This window comes from Thunnus thynnus, chromosome 16, assembly GCF_963924715.1.
Source record: "Thunnus thynnus chromosome 16, fThuThy2.1, whole genome shotgun sequence".
NCBI lineage: Eukaryota > Metazoa > Chordata > Actinopteri > Scombriformes > Scombridae > Thunnus > Thunnus thynnus.
In genome coordinates, this window is record NC_089532.1 from 13,535,281 (window position 1) to 13,555,546 (window position 20,266).

Genomic DNA, 20,266 nt, shown 5'->3' on the forward strand with positions numbered 1-20,266 from the left:
ACATGGGTTGATAGCCAAGGCTACAGGGCTGCAAGTCTCCTGCCCCCTGCCCAACCTGTAAACTCCTGATGTAAACTAGGTCGGTGCAAAGAGAGAGTGAGAGAGAGGTGCTGCTGGGAGCATTGAATTATTCAACCCAGTCCGCTGAGCTCTGATAACACAAGCAGAACAACAGGAGTGCAGAGCTCTGTGCAAGACAGCCGGAGAACCAAATCAGTTCATACGGGCAATACCTCGCAACTTGTTTGGAGTCAGAGTTAGCTTCACTAGCTTTATAAATCCAAGATATATGGCAAGAAAGGGCAGAACATTTTTATAGGGATAAAGAGGGACTTCGGTGCTTCTGAATGAAACATTTTTGCAAGGCAGTTTCTCAAAAAATCATACAAACATCCTTTATGTTACCAATGACGTTGTACTTCACAACATGCACAGTATAATTACAAGCTTGCTTCCAGATTTTCAGATAAGAAAATGTCATAAAGTGAAGAAATGCTGAAATCTCAACCCTTCCTGCATGCTCCTCACTCAAACCTCATCGTAAGGCTTTGATCAGCATAACCTGCCATATGTCAGAGTATGTTTACTGCATTCCTATTATATGCAGAGGTTGTTAACTTTTACAACCTCCTTTGAATGACGGGGTAAGTGCATACGTCTTCACAAAAAACTGTTGAGGAAATCTCCTTTTTTTTCCATCATGGACTTTCTGCCGTGTCTGCTAGATCCAAGTGAATTAAATGTGAATGCAGACGTGCTCATAAATCTTACAAACACTGAGGTAACGTGTTTCAGACTTGCTTACCAGGTGTAATTTGTCAAGAATGGGTAACTCTATTCCACACAGAGCGCAGCCTTCTGCTTCAGTAGTTCACTACAGCCGTTAGGGTTTGGTGTTCAGTGTGGCATCACTACATCAGGCCATGGCAGAGTTGTCATCGAGACCGAGACAAGACAAGAAAGGTGTCTTACTCAGAACTAACACCACAACACCATAACATGTCAATATTTTGTCTTATAATATTATGATGTTTAAAATAATTTAATCCTTTCCAGCTGCACAATTTTATACACTAATCCAAATCTTCAACTGTCAGTTCAATTAATCAGTTTTAATTGTAACAAAGCTAAGCTAATGTATAACTAAGTAATTTTACTCCTATACTTAAGTACAATTTTGGCATACTTTCAGGTATTTTGAGGTCCTTTTTATGCTACTTTATACTTTTACGTCACTAAATTTCTGTGGAAATATTGCACGTTACCCCACTACATTTATCTGACAGCTGTAATTACCTTTCAAATATATTTTTCACATCCAAAACATATCTTATGAAATATGATAAATTGATCTAGATTAAATTACTCAACAGTAAGTACAATATGTCAAACTTGCTTCACCTTGACCAGCTACAGTAAATAATTGTCGCCTATACATTAATGTATGAGTAACAATAATAAACAACTGACAAGTGCTACTGTGTCTGTGTAATGTGTAAGTACATTTTGCTGATAAGGTGTACACTTTTAATGTTTTGAATGCAGGACTTTTACTCAATTAATGCATCTGATGCATCTGAAAACTATCTTTTAGGTAAGACCGGCCAATTTATCAAACTATAAGGTTTATTGATAATATTGTATATGGTTCCTTACAAATAAATGAAATAAAAGGATTTAAAACAAGAAAATGCTGCAAACATGTAACCATGTAAAAATTACCTATCAATAAATAGCACTTCCAAAAGTCCTCTATGCAGTATAACTCACTCAAGAGGTCAATTAAGAAGTAAATCAAGAGCTTATTATTCAATACAACTCTGTTATATACAAGACATTTATATAAAATGTATTCCTTTTGACTGTGTTCGCCAGCTTGTTATGGATGTTGGAAATGTAGGGGAAGGGAATAATCAGGGCTCAGATGCTGCAAATGACAATAAGGTCTTACAGTTGACTTTAACTGCATGTTAATTAGGGGAAACATTTAGTCAATAATGCTGCTCTAATCACTCTTGAGTGGATTCTGATTCTGATCTGTAAGCACAAGACTCAGCAGAGGGAACTGAGGAGAATGTCACTGTAATAAACAAAGAATTACCTCAGTGCATCCTGATGTTGCTACCTGATAGTAGAGGTTTCTGTGTGATACGATACGATACGATACGATACGATGCGATACGATACGATACGATACGAGACGAGACGATTACTTTATTGTCAGTTTGCACTGAAATTCATTTTGCGTCCTTAGGCAGTTCCATTTAAGAGGTTTACACACAGATTTAACATACAGTTACACATATGACACTTTTCATAGACATACAAAACACATCAAACAGTCATGACACTCATACATATCACATCATATCCTCTGGATTCAGATCTCAGTTAGCAGCACACTGGTTCCTTGGTTTAACAACAGGATAGACTGATGTATAAAACATTTCTTCAGCCTGTTGCATTTAAATTGAGGGACTCTAAATTGCCTATTAGAGGGCAGAAGTTGGTATTCTCCATTGTTAACATGTCACAAAACAGTGTTTAGAGTACTTATATGTGTCAGAGAAGTGGCAAAATAATGTACACTACACTGATCATCAAGGACATTACCTGCTCAGACTTGTTTAAAGGAATAGTTCAACATTTTCGGTAATCACTCTGCCCCCCACACCTCAGTAAAAGCAAAGTCATCTTTTGTACAGATTAAACAAACAAGATGTAACATGTTAATTAGTGAGCTTTAGACATGCCAGTAGGTAGATTTTGTTACCTTTTGACAGAGCCAGACTAGCTGTTTCCCTCCTTTCCAGTTTTTATGCTAAGCTAAGCTAACTGGCTGCTGGGTGTAGCTTCATATTTTACGATACAGACATGAGAGTGTCAATCCTATAATCTAACTCTCAGAAAGAAAGCAAATAATTCCCGAAATGTCAAACTATTCTATAAAATACATTTAGAAGAAAGAGGACACTCACAAATAAATGAGCATCATGTTTCTTGAAGCCAAGAAAAGTCAAAGTTCAAGTGTAACTGGATACTAATTTATTATTCTCCTCTGAAACTGATTTTAATTCTGCTTTCAGTTCAGTTGAGAGTGCTGTTAGTTTGTAATATCCTTTATGGGGATAATACCTTTAAGGGGTATAAAATTAAAGTTTAAATGAAAGTAAAATCAAACTGTTTATGTAAATAATGTTGCATTAGCAGAAGATGAACCACAGTTTGAGGAAATATACTGCAGACAAGTGGAAGTTTCTTTGCAGGTTGACCTTGCAGGAATATCTAAAATGTGCATGGTAACGAAGCTGAGCCTCCTCCACCTCCTCCACACCTCCACCACTACTCTCTCTGTCTCTCTCTCTCAACACTCCTCCGCACACACAATTCCCTCCTGCTCTCTTTATACTTGAGTCTGGATCTTTCCTCCTCACCCGCCCTCTCTGTCATATTGGCTCTGGACTGTCATAGAAACAGCTTGTGATCCAACCCCTCTCCTGTTCTTCAGTTACATAAATGCCACATTCTGTTGGAGTCCTGAACCGTATTTTTAGACTGGCATAGACAGGGCCTATAATGATGCCAGCCATCAACAGTCCCATTATATAACATGGTGAGGGGTTTGTGCGCACATGCATGGCACCTTTTCAGCAGCACACTATACTTTTTCCCATATCGGGTACAAGCACTCACATACACAGTTAACACTGAGCTGTGAAACTGTATGTTTGTAGAGATGTCATGCAGTGCATCCACACTTGTTTTTGTAGGGAAAAAAAATACTGTGACTAGGGATCATTCTGAAACCCACCGCATGTAGTTATTTGGCAACTCTGTATCAAAACCAAAGGTGGAAGATACTTTATTGTTGAGTCACCTGTGAATGTTTTATTATTACAGATCAGTTGGAAATAAAGAATTTGTTGCACAAGACTCTTGCAAAGCTGCAGCAGGCAGAAGGTTTTTGAATTTGTCAAATACTGTATATTAATAATATTATTGTAATCCACACACATTTTAAGGGACTTGGGGATATGAGAAGGTCTGTGGGCTTTTCCTAAGGCACAAAAGCTTTGACATAGCTGTTAAACCTCAGGATTTATCAATTAAATAGCATGGTTTTAAGTGCAGCTGTCCATTCAGAGCCATCTGTGGCCTGCCTGTCAGCACCATGGACAGCATTAAACTGGTGTTGCCTCCTCTTCTGGATCTTCTGTACTGTTCCTCTACCCTCAGATTTTTTTTTTGGAACAGAAATACCCAGGGAAATACTCAGATTCTCTGTGTTGTTCCAGGCTGAGAGTAAAAGAGAAAACACAGGAAATCGCTGACAAAAAACTGTTTGAGGTGCTGCCTAGCAGCTTTTTTTGTCATGGTGGAAACAATATCTTAGCAGTATGACTTTTTACTTGGCCATATTTTATGAAAATGCTTGCTCTATATATTGATTCTTTTACTAGTAAAATTTTTACTTTTTTTGGACAAATTAATATTTTGATGTGATAATGGCACTAGATGAGATGTAAGGGGATCAAAGTTATTACAATTCATCCTCAGGGGGACATAGATGTTTGTGCCAAATTTCATGGCAATCCATCCAATAATTGTTGAGCTATTTCACTTTAAACCACAAAGGTGAACCTCATGGTGGTGCTAGATGAAAAGTCAGGTGATCACCAAGTTTAGCAGGATTCATCCTCTGGGGACCATAAATGTCCATGCGAAATTACGTGTCAATTCATCCAGCAGTTGTTGAGATATTTCAGCACGGACCAACATTCCAGCCCTAAAAACAAACAATAACTCTTAAGACATAAATTTAGATTCCCAAATTACTTTTCATGTCCTCCCTTAAAGGCTTAAAGGCTTGATTTAAACCATGAATGCACAAAGAAGTAGAGTATGGCCAATGAAAACATAAGGGATTCCTGAGAAACAGGGTGTACCATAGCTTAACATTGGAGCCAGGACTTGACTGAGGCAATGTTTCACAGCACCTTGCTCTAATCGACATGACATACTGTCTGCCAGAAGAGGTATCTGGAGTAGCGAGGGAAACATTTTTTTTTAAAAAACAGCACTAAACAAAGGAGAGGCATTTAAAATGGTGTGCTGTGGAGTTAGAACCAGGTTAGCACTAGCCTGGGAGCAAACGGGTGAAATGAGCCTGAGGAGAGAAACAGGCAAACCCGGATATACTTACAGGTCACAAGTTCACGATGGAAGACAAGATTAGTGGACAAAATAACAACACGAGAAAATAATAGTAGGAAAATAAAAAGCACATAAACAAAGGAGAAGCTAATCAAACAGAATTGAATTGGACAGACCCGACACTTCCAATCTGACACATTAGGATGCTGACAAACAAGCCAGGTATAATGCAAGGATTGATTACTGTGAGTTTCTTTCCAAATGAAGCCTCTTACCTGGTAAGTAATTAGGAAGTGAGCAGATGCTGGTATTGAGCGCTTTGAGCAGCTGAGAGATGCAGTAATTGTTTTCTGTTGATTACATGGCCTTTTGACAGAAAAATGGGTCACTGCAGTAGTGACCACAGACTGGGATGAGAAGACCTTCCAGCACACACTGTTAACACAGACGCATGTGGTGCATGGCAACGTTTGGGGAAGTGATGGGAAATCCAACCAAAAAACTGAGACTGTAAAACATGCATACAATTATATATACTGGTATTATATCAGATGTATACGTTAAACATGGTCAAACATCCAAAACTTGAGGTGAACATATTTAAAAATGCTCCCTGCAAGTCAAAAGCCAGGCCTTCAGCCTGCTTGAAGTGCTCTGTTTGCAATGTTACCTCTACTTCCTCCTCATGATGAAATCAGATGGTTCGTGAATGCCCACAAATGGGCGTCTGTCCCGTAGCCTTTGCTGGTTGTTCCATGGGTTGTTCATGTTGTCCACTCACATATTTTTGCTCAGAATCAGGCTCAAACATGTTTTGATGTTTTTGAGAAGTTTCCATTTTGAGTAAAGAACAAGAAAAAGAAGTTTAATCTAACTACTCTTGTTTGTTTGTGTAGTTTCCGAAGCTTACCAATCAGAACAGAGTGGGCTCATCAGGAGAGGGGCCTTAAAGAGACAGGAGCCAAAACAGCGTGTTTCAAACAGAGGCTGAACTGAGGGGCTGCATAAATGGCCAGTATAAAATAAATAAGGATTTTTTTTACTGTAAATCATGCAAAGATATTCCAGTAGAGCTCCGGAATATAACTATAGACCTGGAAATATGCATGATACATCTCCTTTAAGTATTTTTGTCTAAATTTCCACACTTTATTCCTTGACTCAATTGTCAGTCTTCATTGGCTTTTGATGGTGGATACAGTGTGCAAGCTCCTTAACTCAGTTTGTTACCCTTACTAAGTCATGTCCAGATTAGTTTTTAACAGACTTTGCAATTATTCTCTGACAAAAGGACACAAAAACACCTAAATAGTATATAAAAATACATATTTTGGCACAAATGGACCCTCATACAAGGAGCTCTCTGTTTACAGTTTTGCTTAATTTTCTTTATCAAAATCACAGGAATCCCACTGAGTTTACCACAACATATCCCACATATTAAATCTGAAAAAACAATGTTATACTTGCTGGTATTGGAGTCACTGTTGTCCTGTATGAGGAGCCTTCAGTCTCTTTACTGACTCAATAGGTGAGATGCTGTATGGTTTAACTTTTATTGAATGATGGCTCCATCTGCTGGTTATAAGCCTTAACAAGCTCCTCGCTATATACCGGGTGGACAATATTAAGCAAATGATGAGGCAGACCAGAGCAAATATTGATGCCTTATCTCTCTCACCAAGCTGCTGGTGAATGTACAGGAGAAATATAGTATTAATGTGTGGACTGGGAGTCCAAAGGTTTGTAGTGAGTATTGAAAGGTTTCCTGCAATCGTCCTCTCACAGAAAATCCAGAAGTCATAAGTTCATCTCTGTGACGTACTTTCAACGTCAATGCAACAGCAAAAGCCTTAATTTACATTTGGCCATCTAGTAGATTAAGAGGGATAGCTCAAAGATAAATAGGGCTGCCCCTGCCTCTTTTACTACAGTTGAACTCCTCTTGGCTGCACTGACTGTTGCCATGCCAACCTTATGTCACCGTGTCAGAGCTACAATATCCCTCTGTCTCAGCTTTTCTCATCTGGTCAGTTTATTGCATCTGTGTAGTGTCTCAGAGACCTCGTCTTTTGGTGTCTTCCTTTGTGGGAAAATTTCTCATGTACAGTATATTATATTATTAAAAATAGTTTTGGTTGCTGACTTCACGCCTGTAAAAAGAGACGGAATTTGACTTATAAAATATTTATCCCTAAACACACACACACACACACACACACAGTTGTTCACTGCAGAAAAAATGGGTTTATGTATTTCATAAGTTTCATACTTTGATGGCAGAAGAGATTACATTTCATATTTAAAGGGTAAGGTTGGTGATTTTCTTATTGTCAACAAATCTCAAACAATGTCAACAAAAGTCAAAAAATGTACAGAGACAAACCAACAATCAGCTGATCTACTTACAAGTATTGTGCGTGTATCCAAAGTCTGATATATCTTATGTCTCTGCGCCATAGACCTCCGTTGTTGTCCAAAAACTATTAAAAACATGTCAACAAATCACACCGTTGCAGTGGGTGACATGTTCCTTCACCAAGTGAAGTGTTGGACATCGGAGGTCTATAGCACAGGGGAATACACACACAGTACTTGTTAGTAGGATCAATTCATTGTTGATTTGTTGGCATTAAACAGATAAATATGCATTCAACAGTGGCACACTAATACACAAACATAATGTTGGCTTCACTTAAAACTTTTTCTTATGTTACATCTGATGGAAGTTTCAGCATGTGAAGTTTATGTTTACACTGTACTGATAATAATTGCCTGGATTACTTTGATACTGAGATACTGAAAAAGTCTGAATATGATTATTATGAGTCAAGATCTGAAGTTATACGAGGCATCTTTTTATATTATTTGAGTGTGGGTTTTTGTGTGTGTGTGTCTTTTTAAGGAATTATTGATCTTTAAAAATGAATGGTCAGGGTCTGAATCACAGTAAACTATGTACTAGTAAAGTTTTAGAAATAACTCAAACTCAAAAACACTGTGTACCAACAGGACGTGGTGCGTATATACGTTGTGTGTTTCTTCTTGACCCTGGCATGTTCGTATTTGTGTACCTTGCTGGCCAAGCAAGAGGCCCAGACAGTTTTACAGGAATGCCTATCAGTGGGCAGCTGGCTCGTTAAAAACTCTAGAGATTTAGCTTTGCCAGACATATGGCAAAGAAATGTTTATTTGACTCAAACATGATAACAATAGTTTTATTTGTTGCCCTGCAAAAATGGAGCAGTTGAGTTGAAATAATTACTATTTCTCACACATGGTTCCCTTCTGTTGGGAGGGAGCAAAACATATTTTTATGCATTACAGTGCAAAAGCAACATACAACACTGTCTAATCACAGTCCCAAGAACAATTCAATTCATGTCATTTTGGCGGATATTATGAAGTGTACAGAATACCTGCAGAATACAGAACAAGAGTTGTACAAAGACAGAACTTGGCCCAGTTTTTCCAAGTCTCTGTGCATGGAAGCAGGAATATTCTTGACGCTGGGAAGTCAGAAAAGCCACAGTTATGTAGTGAGCTGGGCTGTGGCCTCCGTCTTGTGGCAGATCCTCCCCCTCATCTGGAAGCTGTTGAGTTTTTCTCCAGATGTGGCCACCCGATTTCTTTAATGATACACTGGTGCAGGCAGAGAATAACAAGAGATGGGGGTCAAAAACAACACAAACAAGACCCCATGAGAAGCAGAGGTGGAAAGTAAAGCTGTTGATGTTCTTGTTCTTTTGGGTACATTATAAAATTCCTTACGTAGATTTTAATGACGTCTTGGACTCAAGTACTTTTGGAGAGGCAAGAACTATTATATACAATTATGTAATTATTACACAAGCAGACTGAGTTCTGTCGCTCATTTCCCTAAAAGGCAATCTCTAGGAGCACTTGTTTTATAAAGAAAAGATGGTCATAACTTTGCAAAGCATCACTAAATGGGAGAATGATTTGTTAATAGAACATATTCACATTGAAATCATATAATCAGGATGCAACATTGGCCCATTATGAAGGCCACGCTGTATGTAATAAGTCACTGCCACTGAGAGTAGTCTACAAAAGCTACTTTTCTACTTTTACATGAAAAGTCGTCATCAGGCATTTTACTTTAATAAATGTCTAAGTTGAGGAACAGTATCAGTATTTCCACCTCTGATGAAAACATCTAACAACATACATATGCTCTCTGAAAAAAAAAAACAGAAACGCAGGAATTTCCTTGATGAGACATCTGGGATTTGCAGGCAGATTTTTTTTTCCCTTCTTCTTCTCACATTCACAGTTAGAAAAATGCCAGCTGCTTAACCGGCAGGTGTCTTTGACTTGGTCATCCTCCAGAGAGAACAGGTTGCACAGCTGTCTGGCACACACACATACTTGTATGTGCACACACAAGCAAGGCAAGGGAGAAGAGAAAGAGGCACTTAATGAAAGATAGCAAACAACTTCTTTATATTCGGGTGGACTCAGGGTTCTCGTTGGACAGCTCTGGCAGGGAGATGCCCCCGCTGTGTCTTTTGTATTTGCAAGTGGACCAAACAAAAGCTTATTGAGCAATCTCTGGGAAGCCCAGGCTGTTGGAAAGGAATGCCCCTTCTCTCTTGTGGCTCAGCCCTTCAGTCTTAATCAGTCACTGGAGGGGCTGGTGAGCTGGGGGCCTCCCGGACCAGGCGGGTGGACAGGAACTCAGTCACTCTTGACCTCACTTGCCTCAATAAAATCTATTAGCTGAGCACAGACGGGCAATAGGCTGGGTATTGTTGCTGATGTGATACCGATAAATCAAGCTGATTGCCTCCTGTTAGCCTTTTCACATCTTACTGTCTAAGTCCTTATGCAATCTCTTTCTTTGTCATGAGAATGACTGAATATTTCAATACAGACATTGCTCTTTTTAGTCTTTCAACAGAAATTATTTCTATTTATGACAAATTAGAAAATGCAGTCAGAGGCAAAGCCTCTAAAATTGGAGGTTTTGTTCAGTAGTGGAAACATAAAGGGTGTGTGTTTCCCCATATAAGAAGGCGGAGTTTTCTCCCAGGGGTCCTGAGCCAAACTGGTGTTATGTAACGGATACACTGCTTCTCATCCTGATGTGGAGTTACTCCAAAGTTTGGAGAGAGTCCCGTGGTCTTTAAACATGGAAAATGCGTTCACTTCAAAGGTGCGTCTGCAGTTCTTGAACATTTTCAGTTGATTTTTAGCCAAAGAACTGTCTTATAACCTAATTGAAAACTTACCTTAAAACCCTGCAAAGGATCAAGCCTTTTTTGGATAATTTTCGACTCTTAACGCTCCTGGTGTGCTGGAGGGGGAGTTTGGAAATGGGACTTTGCTTTTAGATCTTGGACGCAGCAAGACAGGACATGGGCAGCGGTACGAGCCGAGGAAAGAAAGTTGCACCTGCGTGTGTCAGCGAGGTGAACGTGACTAAAAAAGCTGCCGGTGTCACTTCACCCAAACAGCACAGCCGTGCATTCAAACCTCTCAAAATTCACACAATTTTGCGCAACGCGCGCAACCGTGCGCAACCGGGCTGCCACAGCGAGGGCCACGACTCTGAGTTCTCTGGGGAGGACGATGATATTGATGGAGAGCTGCTGGACACAGTTCTGACAGATTATGAGGAGCGAGAGAGGGCTTCTGTAAAGAAACATCCTTCCAAGAAGACTTTCATCAGATCCAAAACATATGGACTGTGTCATTTCAGCCGGGAGGACGCTGATGAAGACTTGAGCTCAACTCCTCAACTTAAAGAGACGGGAACAGCCGAAGAGCCACGTGGCTCCCACGGTGGAACAAGAGATGTAAACAAGAGAAGCAATGATGCTTTCACGCACGTTCAAAAACACACACCTCCGGGTCCCGGTCAGCATGATGTAAGCATCATTTTATGGACATTAGATCTTTTTACAGTGTAACTAAGTTCATTATAGATCATTAACATCTGGATTATTTTAGAATAACCATGAGCATAGATAACTGCTTAATGCTGAAATTAAAACACTTGATATGCTTTCTTTCCTCTCTGGTTGATGTCAGTCCTCCTCACAGGGCTTTTTGACAAGAGTGGCCTTGTTGGAAGCTGTTCCCACATCAGAAAAAACATCGTAAGTAGACAACTCTGATCAATAATTGATTTCCGAGCTCAGTGGAGTAGTAAAAGCCGAGCAGGGCCAGATCAAATTCACCTGAAAGGGATCGAAATACCAAACCATTATTCTCAGAGCAGATAACATTAGTCAGACGTCTGCAAGGAGGCCGGAAACAAACAAGTGTCTGTTGTTGCTGTTTTTGTTGAGAGGTGAGTGTGAAAACTGGGCACAATATATTTCATAGCTCTGACCTCATCACCATCATGGCCCTGCTGTGCATTATAATAATTGGAAACTCATCAGTTGATTAACAGATGTTGTGGCTTGATTTAATCAAAAGAATATTGTTAAAATAACACATCAAATTTCACAGTATTATTATCATCTTGCTGAAATGTTTCTCTGCTCTCCTCAGGACTTTGGGCAGCCTCCATGGCTCCTCTCTCACCATGCCAGTCATCCTGTATAATGGATCAGAAGAGGAGCTGATGGACACTATTGAGAACGAGTTTAGTTGACCCTCAGTTGCCCCGGAGCTGCCTTCATGAGATGCAGCAGCTTGCAGATAAAATAATGAAAAAAGAAAGAGGACCAGGGTTTCTTAAAAGGGTTACATTCACTGTATTTTTGCAGGGTTTCTTAGATAGATTTAACATTGTGTTGAGGAGCTGCACTCAAGGCCTTTACCCAAGTTTTATTTAACAACAAAGCAGTGTAATTGCAGAGTTATAACACCAACTTGAACAGATGCCAGAGGGTTCTCCTCACACGGACCAGAGCTGTTAACAGACAGAGGCCTCCCTGGTTTGTTATCTGCACGTCCCTGCAGTGATAAGGTGTCACTGTCACCCCCTCAATCCTGCTGGGCTCCCACAGAGCACACAACTATTTATTTGTAATCTATTACTTACTTTACTTTAACTTGTCTGTTAATGGGAAACAAGAGAGAACACAAACATTTCTCTGGTAGCTTAAACTCAGCATTTCTGTAAAAAAAAATCTAGCAGCACAGGCACATTCTTGAGGTCTTGTGGTGACACTATATGGAAAAATATCATTTTCCGCCAGCAGTTTTGTGCATGTAATGCAATGTGAAGGGCTATAGTTTTTCCTTTAGTGGCAAACCTGCAAAGGCATGAGCTTGGATTGTTTATTTAAGGTTTCCTTCCTGACCACAGTTCCTGCACTTCTCCACCCATGAAGAAGGAATGTGTGGCTACAGAGAGACTTTCAATAAGTCTCAGTTTGACCCAGCTCCTTTTCTGCAGAACACAAGATTCAACCACATTCAAACATAAAGGTGTGCTGCCACTTAGTGGTGGAACACAGTAACTGTGTGCATGTATATATACTTGAACATTTACGTTAATAACCGTATATGTCAAGAAACTGCAGCTGTCACTGTTTAACGACTGGTGAATTTCAACCAGAAATGTAGAGTACGAATTTTGTAATTTTGTTTTATCTTGCAAATAAAAATGGACTATTCCTGTTTGTGATCATGTGAATTGTCTGTGCTTCTGTGTGTGTCTGTGTGTGTGTTAAATTTGCTATTACAGCATTGCTTAGGTGACATACTTAAAATACCTTTGTAATCTAATAATCTACATCAGAGAAAAACTTTTTGATGTGCCATTTAATCATCACAGTCAACACAGGAACAGTTTCAGCAGGCAGACATTACAAAATAAAATTTGCATTTGTAAAACAATAAAATATAACACCATAAAATATTTTGCACATTATATTTTATAAAATAAAAATGCTACCCCACACTTTGACTGAGCTGTTCAAAAATGAAAGGAGTACAGTACTTAAATAACAATTTGTATCATAATGCATTTTTCTTGGCATTGAAGAAGTTATTTAACTAATGCTGTTGTTTCTTTGAAGGCCTGTAGAAAGACATTCTCTTCTGTACTGCTGTCAGCAGTTTGGGAGGAAGGAGAGGGAGCTGACTTCTGAGTGTCTCATAGTTCCTCACATTCTTGGCAATGTAATCCTCACAAATCCTAACAGAAGAAGACGATATAAAGTATAAGTATAATGACCTACAGGGCAGTAAACCTTTTTCACAGCAGTTATTCTGACTGCACAGGTGAAACTAATTTCATTAACAAGCACATTACCAAGACCTTGGAACTGACACCTAAATGTGAGCAATTAATCATTAATTTCACCTGTGTTCGGCAAGTCAAAATGTCTGTTGTGCAAATCACTTCTGCTGCCATAAAATTATTCATATTTTCTTTCTGTGGCTTTTTTTATAAATGTCTCTCTTGGAGACTGATAAAATATAGAAAGCTTTTACCTGAATAGAGGGTATGGCTGCATCTGGAAAACGAGTGCATCATTGCAGTGACCCTAAAGTGAAACATGTAAGGGTTATTTTGTGTTCTTTCAGTATTTGCAAGGCTATATTTCAGCACAAAGTAGTTTCTTTCAAAGACTTGCATTCCACGTCCCTTTTTGCTTAATGCTTTACTGAAAGTATCAACTGTGGTACACATGAACATACCCTGTGTTGTGTAGCTTTTTAAACACAATATACTTTTCTTGACACTGGCCATTATGTGAATACAACTGTTAAGAGCAGAATTCTTCTTATCAGAGTACGCTTTGCTTGAATGTTGAATGCCAAATATTTTTTATCAGTTTCTCCGCATAGTTTTAAAGTTGTGCGTGAATTAAAGGAACAGTGTGTAGAATTCAGTGGCATCTAGCATTGAGGGTGCAGATTGCAAACAGACTGCAACCCCTTTCCAAGCATGTAGGAGAACCTACGGTGGCCACTAAACTCACAAAAAACGCAAAAGGCCCTCTCTAGAGCCAGTGTTTGGTTTGTCCATTCTGGGCTACTGTAGAAACATGGCAGTGCAACATCCGTGGAAGAGGACCCGCTCCCTATGTAGATATAAAGGGCTCATTCTAAGGTACCGAAAACACAACAATTCTTTGTTTCAGGTGATTATCACTAATTAAAACATACTTATGAATATTTCTGCCAATAGAACCCCCTAAATCTTACACACTGGTCCTTTAATGTAATTTCAGGAGGCGTTTAGTTGTTTTTTCTTGTTTGTTTGTTTTTTCAAAGGGATTTAGCTTGATGATTTCCAAATGTATGTGAAATTAGAATAATTTAAATGAAATTAAAATAATTTCACCTCTCTCTCTATGATACTCACTGTGTCAACAAGGAGGATGTAGTCACAACTTCCACCAAACACAATGACATCAGAGTCTTTACCTGGACATGCTGTGTGCCACAACCTTGAGCAAGGGGGAAAAAAAGATGCAAGATTTACTGAAAAGACATATAATTCTCACAAAAGACCCTCCCATCATTTTTTCATGATCATATCTGAATGTTCAAGCTCTATAGTAAGTGTACAACCTGAAACTTTTGGTTAGGGTCAGGGTAGAAATCTGTAAATATGTATAAGTTGCTACCTTGGCTTATTTTTATAGGGATGCTCGATTTCTCTCCATTTCTTTGTTTCAACATCAAGCAACCACCCATCACCTGATGGAGGAAGACAATACTTTATTAAAAAAGAAAACAATTATATCAGAACTGCAACGACATTTAAACAAGGGAAATAAAAGTGGGTACATTTCCTTACTCATTGGTATGCAGTCTACACTGAGACCTCCAAACAGAAACAAAGTGTTATCCGTCACTGTGGTGAGTGTATGCCATGATCTGCCCACTGGAGTGGTGGACACTGGGGTTCTGGAAAACATATTTTACACAACATTATCAAAGAGAAACCTGGGAAGAGATTATGCCTTTGAATATTAATGATCATGTTGAGAGAGTGTAATCTGAGCATACTTGTAGTTTAGTCTTACAAGATGGATACAATGCACTTTTCTTTGAATGCTGGCCCAGCTTTAGTCTCTGGAATGATTATGTGTATGCTTTTCTGTCTCTAATAAAATACTTGACCTGGATGGAAGCACAACAGAGTGTAATTATTTATCACAATCACATACATTTCTGACCACGTCCATGATTCAAGGTCTAAGCAGTGAATGTCACTCGTCCTGGTTTCCTGTATTTAAAGAAAAGAGAAATCACTAATCACCAATGCTACTAATGAATGCTGATATATGAGGAAAACCTGAAAACCATGTAGAGCTCTCACCATGACTCTGCCTCCACATATGTATCCTCTACAACCAAGTGTGGCGCTGGCGTGGGCTGCCCTGGGGGCTGGAGCGCGGCCCTGCACATGAAAACGATCAATGGAAAATCATCAGAAAATCTTGAAATTTTCTTAACAGATTTCCAATACTGCTAAACCCCCCCTGAGGCATGAATAACACTCTGACTTACATGGGTTTGTGGTTCATCCCAACTGGCTTGCATGGGGTCAAATACATGAACCTCGTTGTTCCATCCCCAGAAGACATCCTCTACCTGAAAACACCAAGATAGCTTAACAGGAGCCAAGAAATGATTATCTACTGCTCTTAACACAAACTGACTCTCATACATCTGGAGGCATGTAAAAGGATTCTTCATCTGTACCAATGATTTAACATTTGTGTCACCAGATGCTGAAATTTCTCACCAATTTTGGAACAAAATCTCATAAAAAATGATACTTGTACCACATTCTAAAGAAGAAACAAAAATACAGAATACCTTGCACTCCAAACTATCAAACATGTCCCTGATGTTTTATTTTAAATATATTTGATGCCTAAACTGCACTACTGGATTAGCTAAAGTGTACAAAGACTTGTAACATATTTATAGTTCATTAAAAAAATTAAATTACCCATGATGCTTCATCTACAATGAAGCTTCTGTTTCTGCTGTCGACATCAGTCAGAAGTTTGTGACCATATCCGCCAAAATAGATTAGCCTGGAGAATATTAAGGAAAGATTATGATGGTTAATATCATGCTACTTGATAAAATGAAAGAAATTACCTCCATTTAGATGTTGCAAATTTAAATAGTGATAGAATAAAGCAAAAAATGCCTACAAGGATATGTGATATTGAAGAATATGTTGTATAATTTACTAAAGCAAAGAGAGAATGAAGACTATATGATATGAAAATAAACCAACACATAAAAACATGTGTTAAATTTAATAAATCAGACAGACATCCTCATAGTGCTTACCTCCCATTATAAACCCAGCAGGACAATTTGTCTCGAGGTGAGGGAGCAGAACCCATCTCATGTATGATTTTCCTCCATGTATATTTTCCGTCTGTCAGGTTGACACAATAGATCTGTTTGAAATCAAACAATGACCTTTAGGCATGTCAATCCTAATCCACTGTGTCTAATTCATCCATAGTTCTTCACAGTTTTTCAGTGAGGAATGTGCATCTTTTGTAAGGGGCTGACAATGCGTCTATCTGTTTAACTGGTAGAATGTAGTAGGTCATTTTCTCCATTCAATTCACATCCATTAAGGGATAGATATGTATATCATAAGAGCTCACACCCTTAAAGGGGATTTTATTCAGGTGTTAAAACTGAAATTCACTGTTTCTGATTATGAAATCACACAAAAATAAATCTGTCACATCTACCAAAACTTTATGTGGAGCGTCATGCACTGTGTGGAGCATCGGTTTGCTCACATATCAACCTCACCTGATTGGTCTGTCCGTTGTCATCACAACCTCCAAATATGTACATATGTCCATTTAGAGAGCAGCCACAGGTCCCAGACATGGAGGGCGGGACTTCCCCTGTCATGTGGAACACTTGCCTTCAGAGAAAGAAAAAATGTGGATAGGCTGCTCACATTCACTTATGTCAAGAGACATGAGTAAATCACTAGAAACAAAGAGAGATGACAGACCAGAATGTGTGAATGTTACTGCATTACTACACAAACAGGCATATTTGGAATTTATTCAATATCCTTACCATACACCTTGTTCTAAGTCATATACCCAGATTTCATCATTGGGTAGGAAAATTTCGTCATCAGCAACTGACTGTAGAGAATACAACATTACAGTTACATCAATATCTGCAGTAACAATACATGTTGAGTCTGTCGTTCTGAATGAATTATATCATTAAAAGGAAATAAAACAATTATGTTGAATGCAAAACCCAAGCAAATAAAATTCTGAAAATGTGTTCATTCTGCCAGGTTTCAGAAGGCCTACAGTACATTGAAATATATAACATAACAGCATGCTAACTGATGGTATCCCCTGTTCCATTTATTTATGTATTTGTATGTATTGTATGTATGTATGAATTTGTTATTAATTTTTTTCATAATTGGGCACATATGGGTATGTACTGTATGACCAGCGGTAGAAGAAGTATTCAAATCTTTAAAGCGTAACTGCACCCTTAGGTCTGTCCAGTCTGAGCCTGTCTGCTGAACCTGTTTGCTGTGGAGCAGCTCCGCAAAAATTGAACCTTCAGTTTCAGTTTCAGCAGAGCTGCTCCACAGCTGACAGGTTCAGCTGACAGATTCAGCTGGCTGACAGGACAGACAGTTTCAGCAGAGCTCTGGTTACACCCTGATTTCACATTTTTAAAACAAGATTTTACTAGCTGTTAACTGCAGGAAAGGACAGTCGCAGAGTTAAAGAGCTGCAGGCTGAGATGCGAGAAGGATTACTGTTGTTTTTGTGGCTGCCAGCAGCTCTTCCTCTCGTGGACAGTCACAGACGGAGAGATTTCCTCCAGCAGGCCAGCAATGCTGTTAACTGCTGAAGCTAAAACTGTCTTGATCAGCATATATTTCAAAATGAGCGCAGGGCTGGGGGAGGTGGGCGTGGACATTCTACCATTTATATAAATTGCTTGACATAGAGACCTCCCAAACTGTCAGCTCTACGTCAGCATTGGCCACGCCTTTTCAGGGCTGATTTAAACAGGTTGAGCCATTTTCAACGCATGAAATGACAGTTTTTATAAATATGGTTTCAATGCCAATATTAACACCAGCATTGATGTGTTTCATCCCAATAGTCATATAATTTAGTTTACAGCTCAAATAACACATTTCAGTGTGCAGTTCCTCTTTAAAGGATGAGTTCACAGTTTTTCAAGTCTGTCTTAAAAAAAAAGTCAGAAGCCTACGTAAACATTGAAACAGGTTTTGCTCACTGTTTTTATTCCTCCTGTTCATTAGAGGATCCTCCCAAAATATGCTTACAATGTGAGAGATTGGGGACAAAATCCTCAGTCCTTGTTTCGAGAAAAAATCTATTTAAAAGTTTATCTGAAGATAATATGAGGTAAAATAAAGTGGATATCTTCCATAGTTACAGTCTTTTTAGTAAAAAAAAAGTCCTTCTTTGTGTCTTGATGGACAGTGTTTTCCTGTTCAGCTGCAGTGGAATGATTGTAAGAAAAATCAGGAATTTTGCACTAAAAACACAGTAACTAAGACATTGACTTGATTTGACGGATGTATTATATATATATTAGCTTCAAATAAACTTTTAAATACATTTTTGCACAGAAGGACGGTTGTAGATTTTATCCCCGTCACTTACATTGTAAGTGCATTATGAAAGGACCTTAAAATGGTCAATGTGAACAAGAGGAATGATTACAGCAGCAAAAACATGTCAATACGGGCACCTGACTTTTGTTTTAGGACAGACTTGAAAAATTGTCAACCTATAAAAATAGAATATAAAATAGAAATACCGTACTGAAAAAGTTCTGCATTCAACATTTTATTGAAGAAAAATTAAATATTATGTGCATAACGTAAGTATCTGTTATGCAGAAGGGCTCCTTTCAGACTGTTATATATATATTTTATTGAGTTATTGTTGATGTATTATTACTGATGCACTAAGCATCATTTTAATGTTCTAACTGAACCAGTTATAGTTAATTGTATCTACTTTATACAGGCTACTATTAGGGAGCTTCTGTGACAATGGATTATATATCGAAAAATCTCTTTAAAAAAATATGCAATATTAACCCCTGAAGTATACTCAAGTATTGTAATAACATATAAATTAAGTGCCTCAGTAAATGTACTTCTTTACTTCACTGTGTATAACGCATAAACTGGCCCTAAGCAAACTGTTAAACATGTAAAACAGGCTGTTTAGTCATATTTATTTGTTTTTCTCACCATGTATCCACCCCACACATATAGCAGGGTGTCCTCCACCACGGCGGTGTGTCCGCTCCTTTCACGGGCCACCAGCTCCGAGCAGTGCCTCTCAAAAGCGGAATCCATGACTGGCTGCTATAAATAGACAGAGAAGACGTGCCTTTGAACCTAAAATTATATAAAAAAAATGTGTCTAAAAATGTCTCGTAGACTCTCAGCTGCAGTAAAGACTATTTTAGCAAGGAAAGCAACACATGACTTTCAGCAGAGCCTTCACACAAACCAGGCTTTCTTTGCACTACAAGGTGTTGTCATTTCTGTTCAGAATAAAGGTTAAAAGATATTATTACTGTAGAACTTATATTAGATATTATAAGTTATGCAGGATTTGTACAAAACTGTCAGCATGTGTAACGTTAAGTTACAGTTTATCCGGAGGCTAACGTTGCTGTAGTGGCAGGTAAACTGTGTCCACAATACAGAGGCGATTTAAACAAAGATTTAAAATTTTAAAAAGGTATATTTAAACATACTCACGGGCGACTGAACACTTTCTGTCGCTCTTACAGTTTTTTCTTATGTTGACAAAACCAAAACATCTTGCACACGTAACGTAAAATCGGGCAGAAAGCCTCGTTCTTGCCCCATTAGCTGCGTCAACAGCGTTATTTCTTTCCCCACCCGCATTCCGCGAAGACCCGCCCTCCTCTCTCTCTGATTGGCTAGTGCTCGTTGCCTTCGATGATTGGATTGGTTAGGTTTAAACATGACGAAATGCTGCATTCACATGCACCTCGGATGGGGCCCTTTCCCGACATGGGAAGACGTTCCTCTGACTTTGTGTGTTCGTGAGCTTTGTGGAAACAACATGGACGCTACAAAGAGGATGGGTTGTATTTTGTCCCATACTTGTTGCAT

General features: G+C 38.8%; 2 protein-coding genes across 4 annotated transcripts; one reads left to right on the forward strand and one right to left on the reverse strand.

Moving 5' to 3' along the window:
- Nucleotides 1-10,236: 10,236 nt before the first annotated feature.
- LOC137199709 (uncharacterized) lies at nucleotides 10,237-12,766 on the forward strand. The gene is made up of 3 exons (XM_067614192.1): nucleotides 10,237-11,048; nucleotides 11,212-11,279; nucleotides 11,680-12,766. Exons 1-3 carry the CDS (start codon nucleotides 10,536-10,538, stop codon nucleotides 11,780-11,782), a joined length of 684 nt encoding a protein of 227 aa, XP_067470293.1. The 5' UTR covers nucleotides 10,237-10,535; the 3' UTR covers nucleotides 11,783-12,766.
- Nucleotides 12,767-12,882: 116 nt separating this feature from the next.
- LOC137199708 (kelch domain-containing protein 1-like) lies at nucleotides 12,883-20,026 on the reverse strand. 3 transcript variants are annotated; one of them, XM_067614190.1, is made up of 14 exons: nucleotides 19,886-20,026; nucleotides 19,367-19,480; nucleotides 17,170-17,240; nucleotides 16,891-17,008; nucleotides 16,408-16,520; nucleotides 16,055-16,142; nucleotides 15,607-15,690; nucleotides 15,416-15,496; nucleotides 15,264-15,322; nucleotides 14,891-15,000; nucleotides 14,718-14,790; nucleotides 14,453-14,537; nucleotides 13,576-13,628; nucleotides 12,883-13,276 (listed from the first exon to the last, which is right to left on the reverse strand). In XM_067614190.1, exons 2-14 carry the CDS (start codon nucleotides 19,472-19,474, stop codon nucleotides 13,135-13,137), a joined length of 1,185 nt encoding a protein of 394 aa, XP_067470291.1. In that variant the 5' UTR covers nucleotides 19,475-19,480; nucleotides 19,886-20,026; the 3' UTR covers nucleotides 12,883-13,134. The 3 variants fall into 3 exon arrangements, with proteins under 3 accessions (XP_067470291.1, XP_067470289.1, XP_067470292.1); XM_067614188.1 differs by having other exon boundaries at nucleotides 19,367-19,483; XM_067614191.1 differs by having other exon boundaries at nucleotides 19,367-19,516.
- Between the last annotated feature and the right edge of the window lie 240 nt (nucleotides 20,027-20,266).

Bases quoted from the DNA above. Each gene is read 5' to 3' on its own strand.
- LOC137199709 (XM_067614192.1), top strand. From the start codon at position 10,536: ATGGGCAGCGGTACGAGCCGAGGAAAGAAAGTTGCACCTGCGTGTGTC. The intron at 11,049-11,211 runs GTAAGCATCATT...GGTTGATGTCAG, and splicing joins CGGGTCCCGGTCAGCATGAT to TCCTCCTCACAGGGCTTTTT. The intron at 11,280-11,679 runs GTAAGTAGACAA...TGCTCTCCTCAG, and splicing joins CCCACATCAGAAAAAACATC to GACTTTGGGCAGCCTCCATG.
- LOC137199708 (XM_067614190.1), bottom strand. From the start codon at position 19,474: ATGGATTCCGCTTTTGAGAGGCACTGCTCGGAGCTGGTGGCCCGTGAA. The intron at 16,521-16,890 runs GTGAGGTTGATA...GATTTCAAACAG, and splicing joins ACAACGGACAGACCAATCAG to ATCTATTGTGTCAACCTGAC. The intron at 14,791-14,890 runs GTAAGGAAATGT...TTCCTCCATCAG, and splicing joins TGTAGACTGCATACCAATGA to GTGATGGGTGGTTGCTTGAT.